Source organism: Rhyacophila brunnea, unplaced genomic scaffold, assembly GCF_057557595.1.
Source record: "Rhyacophila brunnea isolate RB1 unplaced genomic scaffold, BYU_Rbru_1.0 scaffold_8, whole genome shotgun sequence".
NCBI classification, from domain to species: Eukaryota; Metazoa; Arthropoda; class Insecta; order Trichoptera; family Rhyacophilidae; genus Rhyacophila; species Rhyacophila brunnea.
The window spans coordinates 43,917,103-43,934,183 of NW_028233350.1; the positions used below are offsets into that span (position 1 = coordinate 43,917,103).

The 17,081-nt window shown below is 32.1% G+C and overlaps 1 protein-coding gene across 1 annotated transcript in view; it reads left to right on the top strand.

Annotated features, from left to right (window-relative positions):
* Positions 1-17,081, top strand: part of LOC147064276 (spondin-1-like) — a 388,697-nt gene that overhangs the window by 283,454 nt on the left and 88,162 nt on the right. The window contains exon 8 of the mRNA XM_085958532.1: positions 275-458. Within this exon, the coding sequence (XP_085814658.1) occupies positions 275-458 (184 nt within the window). The remainder of the gene's footprint in view (positions 1-274; positions 459-17,081) is intronic.

Consider the following 17,081-nt stretch of genomic DNA (forward strand, 5'->3'; position numbering starts at 1 on the left):
CTATTATGTCTTGGTTTTTACAGTGTTTAATTGAATTTAAAAAATCTAACCAACACCACCTGTAAATTGTAGACTTAGTTCAATGAAAACAAATACGTATGACTGATAAAGTTTATTGTGCATAATTTATATCGGATCTTAACAGCCTACCTCCACCTTTCGCCAGTGCATCTTCTAGTAATAGCACGACAGCAATCACGATAGATGAATAACTAGTAATATACAAATAAAAATTATTTATTGTATTATTCATGTGTTTTGTATTTGTTTGCAGTCGCCCGACCAGCCGACGACACCTCGCGACGTCATCCGCCGCATTAGACCAAACTTCCCGAACGACCCGCGATCGCCGTTCTACGATCCCGCAGCGACCGATATGAAACCTCTCGCCAGGCTGTACCTCTCGAGGCAGCGGCTCTACGAGAAGACTTGCGGCGATAATAATGGCGTAGGCACCGGTGAGTTAACCTCTACGCTTTATTATTTTTACCATGTGTTGTCATAGACGTAGACCCTCGTAGCGAAAATATTTTGTTTTCATCGATAATCAATTTTCAGGTCTGCTGTACGACAACTTGAGACAATATTATATTGAATTTTATAGTAGGTAGGTATATTAAAAGACTGTTATTCTGAGATAAAAAGTATCAAGAGCAAAACGAGCTTTTATTACTATAATACTAGATAGAGATTTAAGAACGTTTTAGTTGAATTCAAATATTTTAGTACTTCTTTCACGATACCCGATACACGAGCATTGTTATTGATTTGCGGATAATAAAAATAGTACTACGTTATTATAAAGTTTTAACATATAATCACAATATAATAATTATAAAGTTGAATGTTAAGAATGCAATATTTAATTAGGAGCTTTACGATTATTACATAATTATTATGATAGTAAGTGAAAGGGGCTTATACATATTAATTGTCTCCCGTCTACTGGGCGTCAGTAATGTGATTAGGTATGCATGATTCACTTTTGAGATTAGTATTAAGAATTTGATATATAATATATAACTGCATTTTTTCATTACTTTCAACATTTTAAAACCGTTTTTTAGTATATAGTATGGTTAAATTATTGGAAGGTATAGAATAATAGATATTTTTAGCGTTAGCAGTATTGAAACTATTTCTTTTAAATAAAAAAGTAGTGGCCTGCTTTTGACTTATCGGTTTAGTTACATACATATTTAAATTTGCGATTTTACGTGATGGTTGATTGTCTAATTAATTTTATGTTTGCAATACTAGTACAAGGTATGACAGGGACCAACAGGTAGAATTTATTTATACGGTAATGTGCGGTAAATCATAACAAATCTCTTTTAACCCAATTAATTCACGAATTTTTTTTCATAAAAAAGGTATCGAATATAAATTTAAATTAATTACATACTGCGACTAGGATTCAACTTATTATTTCACTTCGCCCCATATCACAAAAAATGATTTGGTTACATTTTTGATAGAATAAGTTTTGACGACATAAGTAACAAAGGATGGCATGCGACTGACTGAATCCGGTAAGTGAAAAAGCATACCTCTCGAGATATTTTCTTACCCGGTAAAATACAATCTAAATCACTATAATGATTATGGTGGTGATACAAGGGATTACTTACTTTAAAAAATGTATAGTTTCGTCACTGAGTTCTCCTCCATACTGAATACGAGTATTATTTTAATATTAGGATTGTCGTCATGTATTTTGCCTTCTCATTCCTTGGTTGACATTTCGAGCTTGTTACATGAGCTATTCTTTAGTGAACATGAAGAAATGTGTACCTACAATACTTACTGTTAAATGTATGTATATAATTGTTTTATTTCATGGCATTGTATAACACGGTTTGAATAATATGGTACGTTTATTTAACGTAATATTTCGTAAACTGGTGTCAATTTATTATAATAATTCATAAAGATATTGCGAAATAAAATATTTTGTAACAGACGTGTTTCTTTATAATTTGGTTGTATTTTTTAAACAAAACGTAGCAATTCGTTATTATATATTTAGATTAATATGCTTAATACGTTTATGCAAAATTCACATTATTCATAGAGAAATTTTTGAAATGTTACCATTCCGTCGAATAAATCTTGTCAAAAATGAGCGAAGCACAACAAAGGAAATACAACATGGAATAATTACACGTCAGAATGTGTGCCGTCATCAAAATGCCGCAACTGCATTTCTAAACGAATTTCAGCCCTGACAGAACCGACGTTTCTCCCTTACAATGTGGTAAAAGCCTCCAACCATTGGTTTATATCATACGAGGGTGGGTCAATTAGTCCTTAGAAAAGCCGACAGCTGGCGCGACTAGTACTGTAAGCGGTTTGTTTTCATGCAGCGGCACTACCGATTCAGTATGCTGCGAAGTTTCAATCAGATTGGTCGGGTTGTTGTGTGTTTCTCGTACATTAAAAAAAAAAAGCTTTTGGAAAATAGAAAAATGGAAAATGGAGAAAATTGAGTTTAGAGCTGTTATTAAACATTTTAATATAAAAGGGTTAACAGCAAAGGAAATAAAAAATGAGTTGGATTTAGTTCACCGCATATCTGCTCCTTCACTTGCAACTATTTATAACTGGTTAAATGAATTTAAACGTGGTCGTACATCAACAAAGGATGAACCACGCTCAGGACGTCCTGTAGAGGTGACTACACCAGAAATGATCAATAAAATCCACGATATGGTGTTAAGTGACCGAAGATTAAAGTTGAGTGAGATAATTGAGGTTACAGGGATCTCAAAAGGTAGCGTCATTTCTATTTTACATGACAAATTGGGCATGAAAAAAATTTCTGCAAGATGGGTGCCGCGTTTGCTCACAGTCGACAATAAACGCAATAGGGTGGTGGCCTTTAAAGCCCTGTTGTCGCTCATGCAACGCAATCCGGATGAATTTTTTCGTCGCTTTGTGACTGTAGATGAAACATGGATACACCACTATACTCCCGAGACGAAATAACAGTCAAAGCAGTGGATTGCAAAAGGCGAACCATGTCCAAAGAAGGCGAAAACCGTAAAATCAGCTGGTAAGGTTATGGCTACTGTATTTTGGGATGCACGTGGAATTATTTTCGTTGACTATTTGGAAAAAGAAAAAACAATAACAGGGGATTATTATGCATCTTTATTGGACCAGCTAAAAAACAAAATTGAAGAAAAACGGCCTCATTTAAACAGGAAAAAAATCCTCTTTCATCAGGACAATGCCCGTGTTCACACATGTTTACGATCAATGGCTAAAATTGAAGAATTGAAGTTTGAATTGGTCGACCACCCACCGTATTCGCCAGATTTAGCCTCCAGTGACTTTTTCCTTTTCGCAAACTTAAAAAAATGGCTAAGTGGACAACGTTTTTTTCAAATGAAGAAGTCATCGATCGGACAAATGCTTATTTTGAGGACCTTCCGAAAACTTATTTTTCTGACGGTTTAAAAAAAATTGAGAAACGTCTAACCAAGTGTATTGAGCTCCAAGGAGATTATGTTGAGAAATAAAAAAAAAATACAAAAATAAAAACTGTTTTAATGCTTTTTTCTAAGGAATTATTGACCCACCCTCGTATAATGTAAAGTAAATAATATGTTGTTGTATTGTAATAGACGGTGTTGAAAATACTGTGCCTAATGCATTTTGAATTCTTAATTTAACCATAGAAAGCATAGATAATCATTTATGACACTTTACTTATAAATTATATAGAGGTATAATACTAAAAATTAAATATCTATAGTAGTGTCAGATTATAGAAAATTCGATAAGGAGCTCACCGCAATAATACATTCCGCATATCCATTTTTCACTTAGTCAGTCATCCATTGACGCAAACGCCAGATAACTCGATTATTTCAATAACATGAATATTAATTTGATTGTTTAAATAGCGAATAATAATTCATCGGAAATATCACTCGAATATACGTTACCGGTCTGTTACTATATCAATCTCTGTATCGTCCTGCACAACATCTTATTGTATCGAGATGGGGACCTCGGATCCGTATCATAAGCTTAGTATTGTAATGTAACTACTGTCATATTATACTATATTGTACCGACCGTTACGCCGCAAATAAAACTCGCTCCTAGATCCATCGGTGCAACCACCAAATTCCGACTTCTCATATATTTTTCTGATCACCTCATCATCCACCATCCATGACTCCCACAGTGACTCCCGACTTAAGAAAACTACGCAACCTTCTACAGGCAAGTTCAGCAAGGTGCATAGGGGATACGAGACCTTACCACACATACGTAATTAATTTATCATTATGTAATTTGAAACACCTCAGATTATTATAAATATTGGTGCCAGGCGGAACTCAAACACGATCATGCTTTGTTTCACCTTATCTTCACACGTAATGTATTATATTATGCAGCCGCGATTTGTTCATGACTGCCATTCCATTCCATGATGCAATAAAGGCGTCTGAATGGAAATATAAAATATGCACAGGAGTAATGTCATGGCCATTCGATATAATTAGAATGCTTTTTAAATGTGGTAATTAAAAACTAATTATCTAGTCAGCAGTCAATGTATTTTAATGAAACATATCTATCGGATTCTATCCAATCTGCTTTAACAATTTAGCTACATTGATCATACGATCGTACCTAACCACGATGAAATCAGACAATAACGACTATCGGCGACACTGTTTTATGATTTTTTTAATCAAGGTATTCCCTACACCTTAATAATTATTCCTAGATGGCGTCAAGCTCTCTTGAAATTATTTTTTTTATGCGCTTAGGTACTAACAATTTTTATTCAATGAATAATTCACAAACATTATTAATTGAGCATTTGTTTCAAAGAATTTATATACAATAAAAAAAATATTCTCTTAAATCTAGTAAATTATTAATGTAATAAAAAAATAAACTGATCGACGTGAGTATTATCAGTGTGTTTTCTGAGTTTTTTTATTTATATTTAACCTAATTTAATTATACATAAGTCTACCGAATATCATATTTAGTTTTTTATAACTTGGTTTAGTAAAGGTAACTATTTGGATTCATTTATTTTGAAACTATGATTTTTCATGTCTTTATCAAATCAAGTCTGGATGAAAAAATAGAATAAAAATTTATGAATTCTAACTACTAATGTTCCCAGTATGTACAATATTAGCTTATTTATTTCCTAAATTCGGTTTAGCGGTTTAAACTGTTTTAAGTCTCTTTTTTATATGTTTTATATTTAGATTCAATTGCGTCATTTGCGTTAAAGGAAATCGCCATTGGATGGCGAACTATATTGTAAATTATCGAATTATCCGATGATTATAATATTATCCATTATTCAGTGGCTACCAGCAGATCACGTACAGCATATATTTTGAACATTAACTACAAACCGTAGGCCACTTGCGTTCATTCTCTACTTTAAAATGTCAAATGACGGCAGCGAAATTTCTCTGTCGAAACATATTGTGGCATATGTAGGGCAGACCGCGTGCGTCACCACAGCCTCCTAACTTAGCGCTAGGGTCGACTGAGGCAATAAAGTTGTCACATGCATTTGAGGAACACTGTTGTACAGATGAAATGTATGTGATATAGCTAATCGTAAAGGGTGGTTCTCGAGTATATTATTATTATTCTACGTTAAAAATAAATGGACTGTATGAATTTTGGGATGGGAGAAATAAGGGATCTCGGGCACTAACTTGGTGTTACAACACCAACTTGGTATTGTATGTGGCAGGCACCTCCTTCAGACTGAGCACCAATGGGGAAGGCTGCGGAGATTCGACAAAAATGATACACTATCAGTCATACTTATTTGTTTTCATTGAACTCAGAATATAAATTGGATATTGTGTTATTTTTTAAAATTCAATTAAACCTGCTTAAACCAAACCATAATAGTGGAGGTATACTGTAGAGATTCGACAAAAATAGCGAATACTTTGTCAGTCCTACTTATTTCTTGTCTTTGAACTAAGAATATAATTTTCTGATGGTATTGGTTAGTTTTTAAAATTCAATTAAACCTTACCTAAACCAAATCAAAAAATATTTAAAATATTTCTCTATTATTCTATATAATATAAAATGGCCTATCATCAAAATTGTAGTTGCCATCTTTCTTAGATGCCAATATTATGTACTTTATTTTAAGTCAAAATAATATGTCATATTGGTTTAATTTTATCCCCAACTGACATAAAATAATTACAAGATAAAAATAACTTTTTATAAACCACGTTTTTAAATTTTCTGTTAAATCATATAAACTTGAAAATTATTCTATGTATCAATAAAAACTGTTTATTGTACTTGATAGAAATACTGAATAAATATAGAATACTGAAATGTCATTTTGACATTTCATATTGATTTCCATAGTAGCGCACGTATATATTAATAATGTAGTTGCTAGAACCCCCTTAGCAACCAACATTAATAATTTTCCATACGAAACAGAATTAACTGAAAATGAATTCAATTCTTCTTAAAGATGGCCAAAAGTATTAAAAGAATGCATTTTCGTCGTGTTCTGATATATTCTAAAAGTTTCAAATGTCTAGTTAGTCGGGAAGTTAGTTAAAAATCTTCAATCGTCCAACACAAATCTTGGACAAACAAGAATACGAGCTAATAAAAACGTGGTAATAAAATACCAAGTTTGGATGGACATTTGACATGTTGTATAGGTACCTAGATACAAATATTTTATTATTGAATAATGTAATTATTGGGTTTTTGTTAATTAAAGATAAGTGTATATAATCAATTATTGAGTGATATTGTACGAAGCCAAGTATTTTAGCTAGTATTTTAATAATATATATATATTTATATATTAGAATAGTTGTAAAACCTTATAAAATAAACCTATTCTCTAAATGTTTTATGATTACTGCCTGTGTCACTGTAAAATTTCTTAGGAATCTCGGAAAACTTTCAAGGCTTTACAAGTAAACATGTCTCCTCAACCTTCCTTCTATCTCACACATCTATCCCAAACCACCGCCTCACATTTTACCAACCCCGTGGGGAGATATTTGCGGCTGGGCTATTATATTTTGACATAACCTTTAAAATGTGCAGTCCCGCTGCGGTAGAGAGTGATGCGCCGGGGTGCGGGGAGGCTTCCGAGGCGAATTTCACGTCCGCCCTGAGTGCCATTGTCGACTTTTATTACTCCCAGCGAGCCATAAGGAATCCTGCGGCATGGGAGAAACATGAAATTGCCTTATGTTTCTCGAGAATTCCTTTTAATGCTTCGGTAATGTCTGCCAATTATGAGGCGTTTGGAATGGTTTATTGCTTCACTTTAAAATATCGCCCACTAGTGCCATATAACAACAAACCTTATCGTAAAGACATACGTACAATGTATTTTGATATCAATACAAATAGGAATACCTACCAAATATTATATACGAGGGTGGGTCAATAAGTCCTTAGAAAAGCCGACAGGTGGCGCGACTAGTACTGCAAGCGGTTTGTTTTCATGCAGCGGCACTACCGATTCAGTATGCTGCGAAGTTTCAATCAGATTGGTCGGGTTGTTGTGTGTTTCTCGTACATTTAAAAAAAAAAATTGCTTGTGGAAAATGGAAAAATGGAAAATGGAGAAAATTGAGTTTAGAGTTGTTATTAAACATTTTAATATAAAAGGGTTAACAGCAAAGGAAATAAAAAATGAGTTGGATTTAGTTCACGGCATATCTGATCCTTCACTTGCAACTATTTATAACTGGTTAAATGAATTTCAACGTGGTCGTACATCAACAAAGGATGAACCACGCTCAGGACGTCCTGTAGAGGTGACTACACCAGAAATGATCAATAAAATCCACGATATGGTGTTAAGTGACCAAAGATTAAAGTTGAGTGAGATAATTGAGGTTACAGGGATCTCAAAAGGTAGCGTCATTTCTATTTTACATGACAAATTGGGCATGAAAAATATTTCTGCAAGATGGGTGCCGCGTTTGCTCACAGTCGACAATAAACGCAGTAGGGTGGTGGCCTCTAAAGCCCTGTTGTCGCTCATGCAACGCAATCAGGATGAATTTTTTCATCGCTTTGTGACTGTAGATGAAACATGGATACACCACTATACTCCCGAGACGAAAGAACAGTCAAAGCAGTGGATTGCAAAGGCAAACCATGTCCAAAGAAGGCGAAAACCGTAAAATCAGCTGGTAAGGTTATGGCTACTGTATTTTGGGATGCACGTGAAATTATTTTCGTTGACTATTTGGAAAAAGGAAAAACAATAACAGGGGATTATTATGCATCTTTATTGGACCAGCTAAAAAACAAAATTGAAGAAAAACGGCCTCATTTAAACAGGAAAAAAATCCTCTTTCATCAGGACAATGCCCGTGTTCACACATGTTTACGATCAATGGCTAAAATTGAAGAATTGAAGTTAGAATTGGTCGACCACCCACCGTATTCGCCAGATTTAGCCCCCAGTGACTTTTTCCTTTTCCCAAACTTAAAAAAATGGCTAAGTGGACAACGTTTTTTTTCAAATGAAGAAGTCATCGATCGGACAAATGCTTATTTTGAGGACCTTCCGAAAACTTATTTTTCTGACGGTTTAAAAAAAATTGAGAAACGTCTAACCAAGTGTATTGAGCTCCAAGGAAATTATGTTGAGAAATAAAAAAAAAATACAAAAATAAAACCTGTTTTAATGCTTTTTTCTAAGGAATTATTGACCCACCCTCGTAACATTAAATGTATTATCATATTATCAATGTTCTTTACTTTTATTTCGTGAATATAAATAACGGTAGTTTAAAGAATTAAGAACACAATTAATATGTATTTTAATAAATAATTTTTTTAATTCAAAAGTCCTAGGACAGCCATATTTATAGTACTTGAATTTAAATACTGTTCATCTTCAGTATTTTACCGAATAAAAAATATTATATTTTACCGTTTTATAAGAGATATTACACGAGAAAAAGTTTGGCCGAGAGACAATTAAATTTGGCATCAAGTCCGTGCCTAAATTAATGTCTATCTTTACAAAAGTTTCATTGCTTTATATTAGGTTACCTGTAGGGTCCGGTAGGCTTAAATATTTACAACCTCTGGTATCGTGATAGTATAACACTAGTTTCGAGATTGTGTCTGTATTTTTTACAATACGTATGTAATCGTCTGTAGGTATGTGTTGTATGCGTGAAATGTTAGAAATTACTTAGTGACTTGTTTTGTGTTAGTGCCATACCTGGTAACGTATTAGAGCCACGTACGTGTCGGTATTGTATGGCGATCAATCAATTTATAATATAGATTCTTTCAGACAGATGTCGTTGGCAAATAAGGATTTTTTTCTTAATAAAGTAGGCTCTAAATCATCGCCTAGTATAGAGTCTTCGTCAGATATATCGGATTCCAGCCAATGTGAATTACTAATATATTAACCTGCGTATTAATTGTTTTTATAAGTATTTTTTTAATAATACGCTTCTGAAGCTATTCAAGTAGTTTTGTCGCGTTATTGAATCTTATATTACGTATTTAAAGTAATATGACAATTTTTAAATTTTAAACATAGAATCATCTATTCTATACCCTTATCACCTAAGATGGAATTAGGGTTATTTATTTCAAGAGGTTAGTATTTTGCAGATAGTCTATTTTAATAAATATACAAGCATTCACCGTTTCCATTCCATTGCATTGTTTTTTGTTATTGCATATTTACGCAAGTAATCAAAACTTTTATATTATCAATAATACAAACTTTCTTGCAACTAATCATAACTTGATCACCCAATAACGGAAAAGTTTTTTTAGATACAAATCTATCTGAACCTAATAATGCAGTCATATTATGTTTATTTTATTTATCATGGTTAATTTAAATAAATAACCAAGGAGGCTATCCCAAATGATAAAAAAAACCTCATCGATTTTGACGTCTACAATATTATCAGGATTTTCTTCCAGAACGAAGTTTAAAATGTATCTGGTCTATGTGTTCACGATATAATAATTTATACTAATTGGATAGACATGACGTATCGACATCTGATATAGAAGATTCAATTTAAAGACGTCACCACCACTTTCTTAGTTATAGATTTGAATAGTCAGGTGGCAACACTAAAATCATGTTTCCAAAGCAAAACACCGGAAAGTTACTAACTTTAGGCTAAACGGACTTTAATCACTTTCCGCTCTTAAGTCAATCCGTCAATATGTAACTCAATTTATGAATCAAGTATTAAAGTATAACGCCGCATTTGGATCGTTCAAATCCATTATAACTATACTTTTTCCGGAATATAAAGAATTAAGTATATTTAAAAGTATGAAAGATAATATTGCCACATGCAAGCAACAGTGAGATAAAGTAAAAAAGTCGATTTTGAGATAAATATACCAATAGATTGCTGAAAGTTATACCTCGTACCTACTTATATTATGAATCACTGAAATTTAAAAAAAATTAACACACCATTTAAAAGGAAATAATTACAAGATAAAAAGAACTTTTTATATACTTACAACGTTTTTAATTTTTCTGTTGAATCAAATACACTCGACTTGACTAGCTTAAACGATCAAAATATGTTGTATTTGATATAAAATAATACTTACTAATATGAAATAATACTGAAATGTCATTTTGACATTCATATTGATTTCCATAGTAACACACGTATATATTAATAATTTAGTTGCTAGGACCCCAGTGCCAACAACCATTAATAGTGGATTGGATTACGGATTTCTTCCGAAATAACTTTTCATACAAAACGGAATTAACTGAAAATGAATTAAATTCTACTTAAAGATGGCTAAAAATGCATTGGCATCGTGTCCTGACATATTCTAAAAGTTTCAAATGTCTAGCTAGAAATCAATTGCACCGGACAAATAAGAATACGAGCTAAACGTTGTAAAAAATGTCATGGTTGAATTTATAAAATTGTCCTGTAACTTCAAAACAACAGTGGGATAACTAAGATAAGCCACTGTAAATATGGTAAACAAAAAATCTAGCCATTATCATCAATTATAAGTAATAGAAAAAAACAAAATAAACATAGGTATAGTTAACTATATCATTTGTATGACGATATATTATATTTGGTAATAATATACTTTTTTTAACACTAAACAATGCTATGAAGCCCAATGATAGTAGTGGTAATATAAGTGAAATCATCACAAAAACTCAGGCTTTGAGAAAATCACAAATGTTAATATTTTATGACTTAACTGGGAATCGACCCGGAGTTCCCGGATGAAAATCCAGCGTCTTACGCACTGAACTACGAGGGTCACCTTCCTGGTCCGTGCGCATTATTCTGCTCTATGTCCACGGTCAGCTTACGACATTCATTCAACATAATGCGTGGCACTAGGGTCATAGCCAGCGGTGTCCCTCCGAGGAAGATATTTTTCTTTCAAATTTTAGTTGCAATCAGTGAAATAGTAAAATTATGTAGGTATTTATTTATATAGAAATAACATGACTTAAAAGCATGAGAAAAACTCGATGAGTTTACACAGTTAACAGTATTTTTGGTTGATTCAAGATAAATAATAATAAAAGACGAACCTTTTTGAGTTTGTTAAATATAATACATTTCGTATAGAATCAACAATGCAATATTATAGTTAAAGTCAGTTATCATTTTCACACATCGTTGCATTCCATGAAACGCGAAATAAAAGCAGAAAGCCTTTGTTGTTAGTTTTGTGCTTTTTGGTAAGTGCCACTCAAAATTATGGTGTCTGTAGAATGTATTTGAAGCTACAACAGATACAACAAAATATACAAACGAAAATAAATATAGATCATATTATAATATTTATTATTAAGATAATATGTATACTGAATAGTTTACAACGAAGTTACATATTATGTATCACACATCATTTCTCGAAACGACATCAGCAAAGAAATTATTAGAAAAATTATAGAGCATGTACACGTGTATGATTTATTGGCAGCAATAGTATATGTTACTATACTATGTTAATTAAACTATCGCGACAATAACTATTTACACGCAAAATTTATGACTGTCTCGAATTCTTCTCATTCTCTTTCATTTCATTCTACATGCGTAGGTGAGACGCGTCGTTCTTATTATACGGTGCTATTTCATAAGTTGTCAAAAATGGCAAACTTCAAAATTCTCTGCATGGTTTAGTTCATATTTTTCCTGCAGGTTTGGTACTATCGTTCTACTGCGGATATGCATACTATGTCAAGCAAATTGCAACTATCGCCTGAAAATTTGGAAGCCGCTAAACTTTTTTGATCTGTCATGCGCGGTCGAGGTACATGTGACTTCATTGAACCGTCCACATGCACTTGCGGCGTATCGCGGCGAGACACGCGTCATCTGGCCAAGGTCTAAGGACTAACTGCGTGATCGTCGTGAGAAATCGTCAACTTAAATAGCAATTACACGGAGCGATTCAGCTACATACAGAATTCAATAAGCAAAATTATTAAAAAAAATAATTACGAAGTTCTATGATGCATGTCAAGAGTTATTAAAACTCAAAAAATATTAACTGTCAAAAGTAACGTTTCTTAACGGCAACTGTGGAAATAAATGAAAACATGGCCAAAGAAGATTTTTAAAATGCAATGTTTTCTCTCCAAAACAATTATGAATGCAGCATGAGTATTTAGTAAAATATTATGAAGCTCAAAACATTCATTTGGTACAAAACGTTTTGAAGATATCATTCGTCTTATCAGTAATCTGACTTAGCTATGTATACAGATATACATCGTATTTAAACTTTTTCCAAGCTTTTCTATGGATTTCTCTAATAACGTATTTCTAAAGATTTTTAGAGTTAAGTATATATTTTCAGAACAGAGCTAGTATACGTTTAAATAAAACGTTTTTTGAGAATACTCGGAAGTCATTTTGTAATGCAAATAAAATTCCTAATTTTAACGACGCCATGAATTACAGCGGCTATATTGCGCGACTTCGTAGACTCTGTACATTATTCCCTAATATATTTACATGGGCATAAATATTTCTAGGGATCCCATAAAATATCAACGGAGCCTTTACGTCTCTCACAGTAAAATTATTCTCGTTTCGGAAAAGGACCCAGGATGTTGTTGTGTGCCATTGTCAAATGGGCAGCATTAAAATAGGCACTTTAAATTTTGGGGTACTTATTCTAAGTGAGGTCATACAATTTGCATTAACTAAGCCTGTTTGTTAAATGTGTGTATATATAAAACATTATTTCTCAGTAGAATAAAATTTAATGTAGCATTCACTTAAAATAAAATTGTATTTAAATTTGCTTATTTAAATTTAATTGTCGTCATTAATATATAAAAGAGTCAAAAAGTATAGTGGACCATCCCGAAATGCTCTAGCAATGCCAAATGTCAGTCGTCATTTCCTCTGTTATTCTCGGACCAGACAGTCAATTTACCTTCAACTCGTTAAATATTTCAAGCAACCTGATAAAGTAATAATATACACAATGATTTATAAAAACAGGTAAACTTTTACAAGGATTTTTATTATATTCTTACACCGTTTATAGACGCAGGAAATTGTTAACATTGATTTAAATACAATTTTAACATTTCATTCATACACTATTTTCTATCAAACTTTTTCACTACCTACCAGTCAAATTTTACTAGATGGATACATATAAGCCAGCTATTTTTGGAATCACGCGGTAAGTATAAAATACGCATATAATGATAAAAAAAATACAAAATCTTACCAAATTGACACGTGTCTCAATTTTTTCGACAACATTTTCACACGAAAATAATAAATATTGGTTTTAAAATTTACATGGACTAGGTACTGCTAACCTTGATATAACGTCGACAAGCTCTTGCGAGTTAATACGCCTATGGCCTGACGGTATATAAAAGCTTTGGCAAATAAACTCGCTCGTGACACTATAATGGTTAAGTAATGTGTAAAATTACGTATTATTTATTATATTATTTTGACCATATTATGTGGACATTGGTCGCTGTTTTATTGTAGTGTTTCATATTTTTAGTATTGAAATACGTTCTTCAAGTAAATTAAGACATTAAAATATAAACCTTTCTCGACTGCCATTTAGAGCGGAAAGGTGATAAAAATAATAATCAATTTTACATTAGTAATATAAATTATGTATTGTTTTGGTAACGCTGGTCGAATCGTTAAAATATGTTATGTTTAATGTTACGTACAATTTAAGTATATCAAATTTTAGTTATAAACCTGAAACCCATTTGAAATGGCTCTTACTTAATGGACATTAATTATTAATGTAGTGCAATAGGCTCTAAATATCCAAACAGGTACATACTGCAGAATATTGGGAAATTTTATTGCTCTAATATCATTTGTGTAATCTACAAACGTAGAGCGAGTAATGATTTCATAATTATCGAAAAAATATTATTTTGAAAAAAAAAAACCTAAATCGTCATGAATAGGGAATCCAATCCCGAGCCAAAATTCTGATCCCGGGATTTCGGGATTACAATTTGACAATCCCGGGATTGGCATTTTTTCCATTTTTAATATAAAAAAAATTATATTTACAAATAACATTGATAAAATCGGTCATAAATAAATCTAGTATAATTTATACTATTTAAGACATTTATTGTTAATATTGTATATCTACGTTCAATCTTGGAAATACAGAAGTTTAATGGAGTAAATAATATTGCAATACAAATAATAATGTGAATTTAATATGAGATTGCTGTTTCAGATAGTAAAGACTTAATGAATGGATTAGCGAGATTTTAAATAGTTAAGCAAATAATCATGGTGTATTTATGGCCTTTCCGCTTCATATATCTAATTAGTCAGCCAAATATGAAATAACCATAAAACGTATGAGATCATGGTGGAATTACTTTGTTAAAAGTGCAAAACATTGTTTTTTTTCAATCTTTCTCATTTTTATTAATTTATATGAAAAAATTAAATGAATCGGTAACTTTCACATGGGTATAAATCAAACTTCATTCAAACTCAGTTTAATTCTAATGTAGTTATTTGTTATTAAAAGTATTTTTTCTGTTATATTTTCGTCTTTATTTTATTTTTCATAAAAAATAATAAAAAAAATCAATCCCGAAAGTTTCGGGATTATGTTTACCAATCCCGGGATTCATAGGTATCAAAAATAGCTCGGGATCCCGGGATTGGAATCCCTAGTCATGAACCAATCCTAAGAAGATTATATAGGCATCTACAGGTTAATACGAACCTCCAATCTTTGGAGACCCATATGATCTTATTAGGATCGGACATGGTCGTAATAATGACAGGCTGGAGGTTTGTATTGACAGATTTTTATTTTTACGAGAAATGGATGTAAGCCACTTGTTCAGCTGATATAATTATGTATAGTGTGTTTTGAAACTTCTTTATTTGTTGTGTAGTTTTATTTATAGATATATTATTTTCATTGATGTCACAAAATACTAAATTAGATCGTAAAATACCCCTCCATCGTAAGTTCAGAGAAATTATTGCTAATGTGTAGGTACAACTATTTGCAGGGAAAGTATAATAGTAGTATCGTTCTATAATACATCCATTGGAACAAGCTTAAAAAAACAGTGTTTAAATAATTAAAAATGTAGTTAAAAGAAAAAAATATATATTCCCGAATGCTCATCTTCCTTTTATTCATCGAAAAAGAAATGTAAGAAGTCCATTAAAGAAATAAATAGTGATAACTTCTACTGAGAAAATCTAATAAGACGATGAAGGTATTCATAATTTTCATATTTCAAATAAAGAATGAAATACATTTTCCAAATAACTCCAGAAATTAAAGTCTGAAAATAAAAAAATTAAAAGCAAAAGGACTACATTGTGGCGTATAAATAAAGAATTGAGCCGTAAATGGATAAAAATAAAAGACAATAAAAAAATAATTAATTAAAATTAATTAAAAAGAGTACCATTGTTTTCGAAAGAATTATATTTTTACAAAATATTAATAAATATCGTGCTGAACGTAGACCAATTTTATTATGTATAGGTACGGATTAATCTTACATTCACTCCATACATCTGCATTGGGTTTTGTTAGCTTTATTGTAGTATTGAGCGCGTCGACAAGAATGATGACATTTTTTTCTAGTTAATAAAAAAATATCATTAGCTCACCTCCAATAAATTGCTCTACTTCGAATTAATATTTAATAAGGCCTGGAATTGTCAATACAGCTGACAGGTTGCATCTATAGAGACAGTGTATTTGCCGTCCTGTGGCTTACCTAACTCATTTAGCATGCTTTGTATGTACATAAACGGAGCGGAATGAAATTTGGCGGGTCCAGTATCCATATTAAACTGTAGATTTTGTCACTACGTTGAGCATTGCACTGGCTATAATTCGCGTCGGTCACTATAGTTGTGCCAAATCCAGGGCACGTCAACCGCATGTCATTGTGGTACGTCCGGTCTGCAAACTGTAGCCCTGTAGACTTTGTTTGACAGTAATATGGGTACCTAGTAATTATTACATGTACTTACTAGTCACGATGTATACAATGTTGTAAGCGGTGATTGTATTTGCGACTGTGTTAGTAGGTACTGCGGTAGTATAGTTGTATTGGTAAATCAAAGGTTTATTTGAAACTCAACTAAGCGATACATAATTATTATACATTGTTTTTTCTTTAATGGTTTTAACTATCAATAAATTATTGGTGGAAAGACATTGTATTACTTTCAATTAAATTCAATTGTCATCATCAGCTGTGGTTCATCTACTACTGGATAAAGACCTCTTCTAGCTCTCCCCACTCTTTATTTATTTATTTATGAAAACAAAACATTGTGGATAATATAACAAATCTAAATTCAAGACGTTAACAACATGAGATTTGCATTACAACAAATATTATCCTCCCAAGAAAGACGAAGAGAATAATATATACATATAATAATAAAAACATAAATACTTACAGTTTTATACAGAAAAATAAAATTTCGAATACAAAATACATAGCACGTCACTGAAAATCTCTACGTCTTTGGGGAGCACATTGACTAGTCTTGCACCCCTTT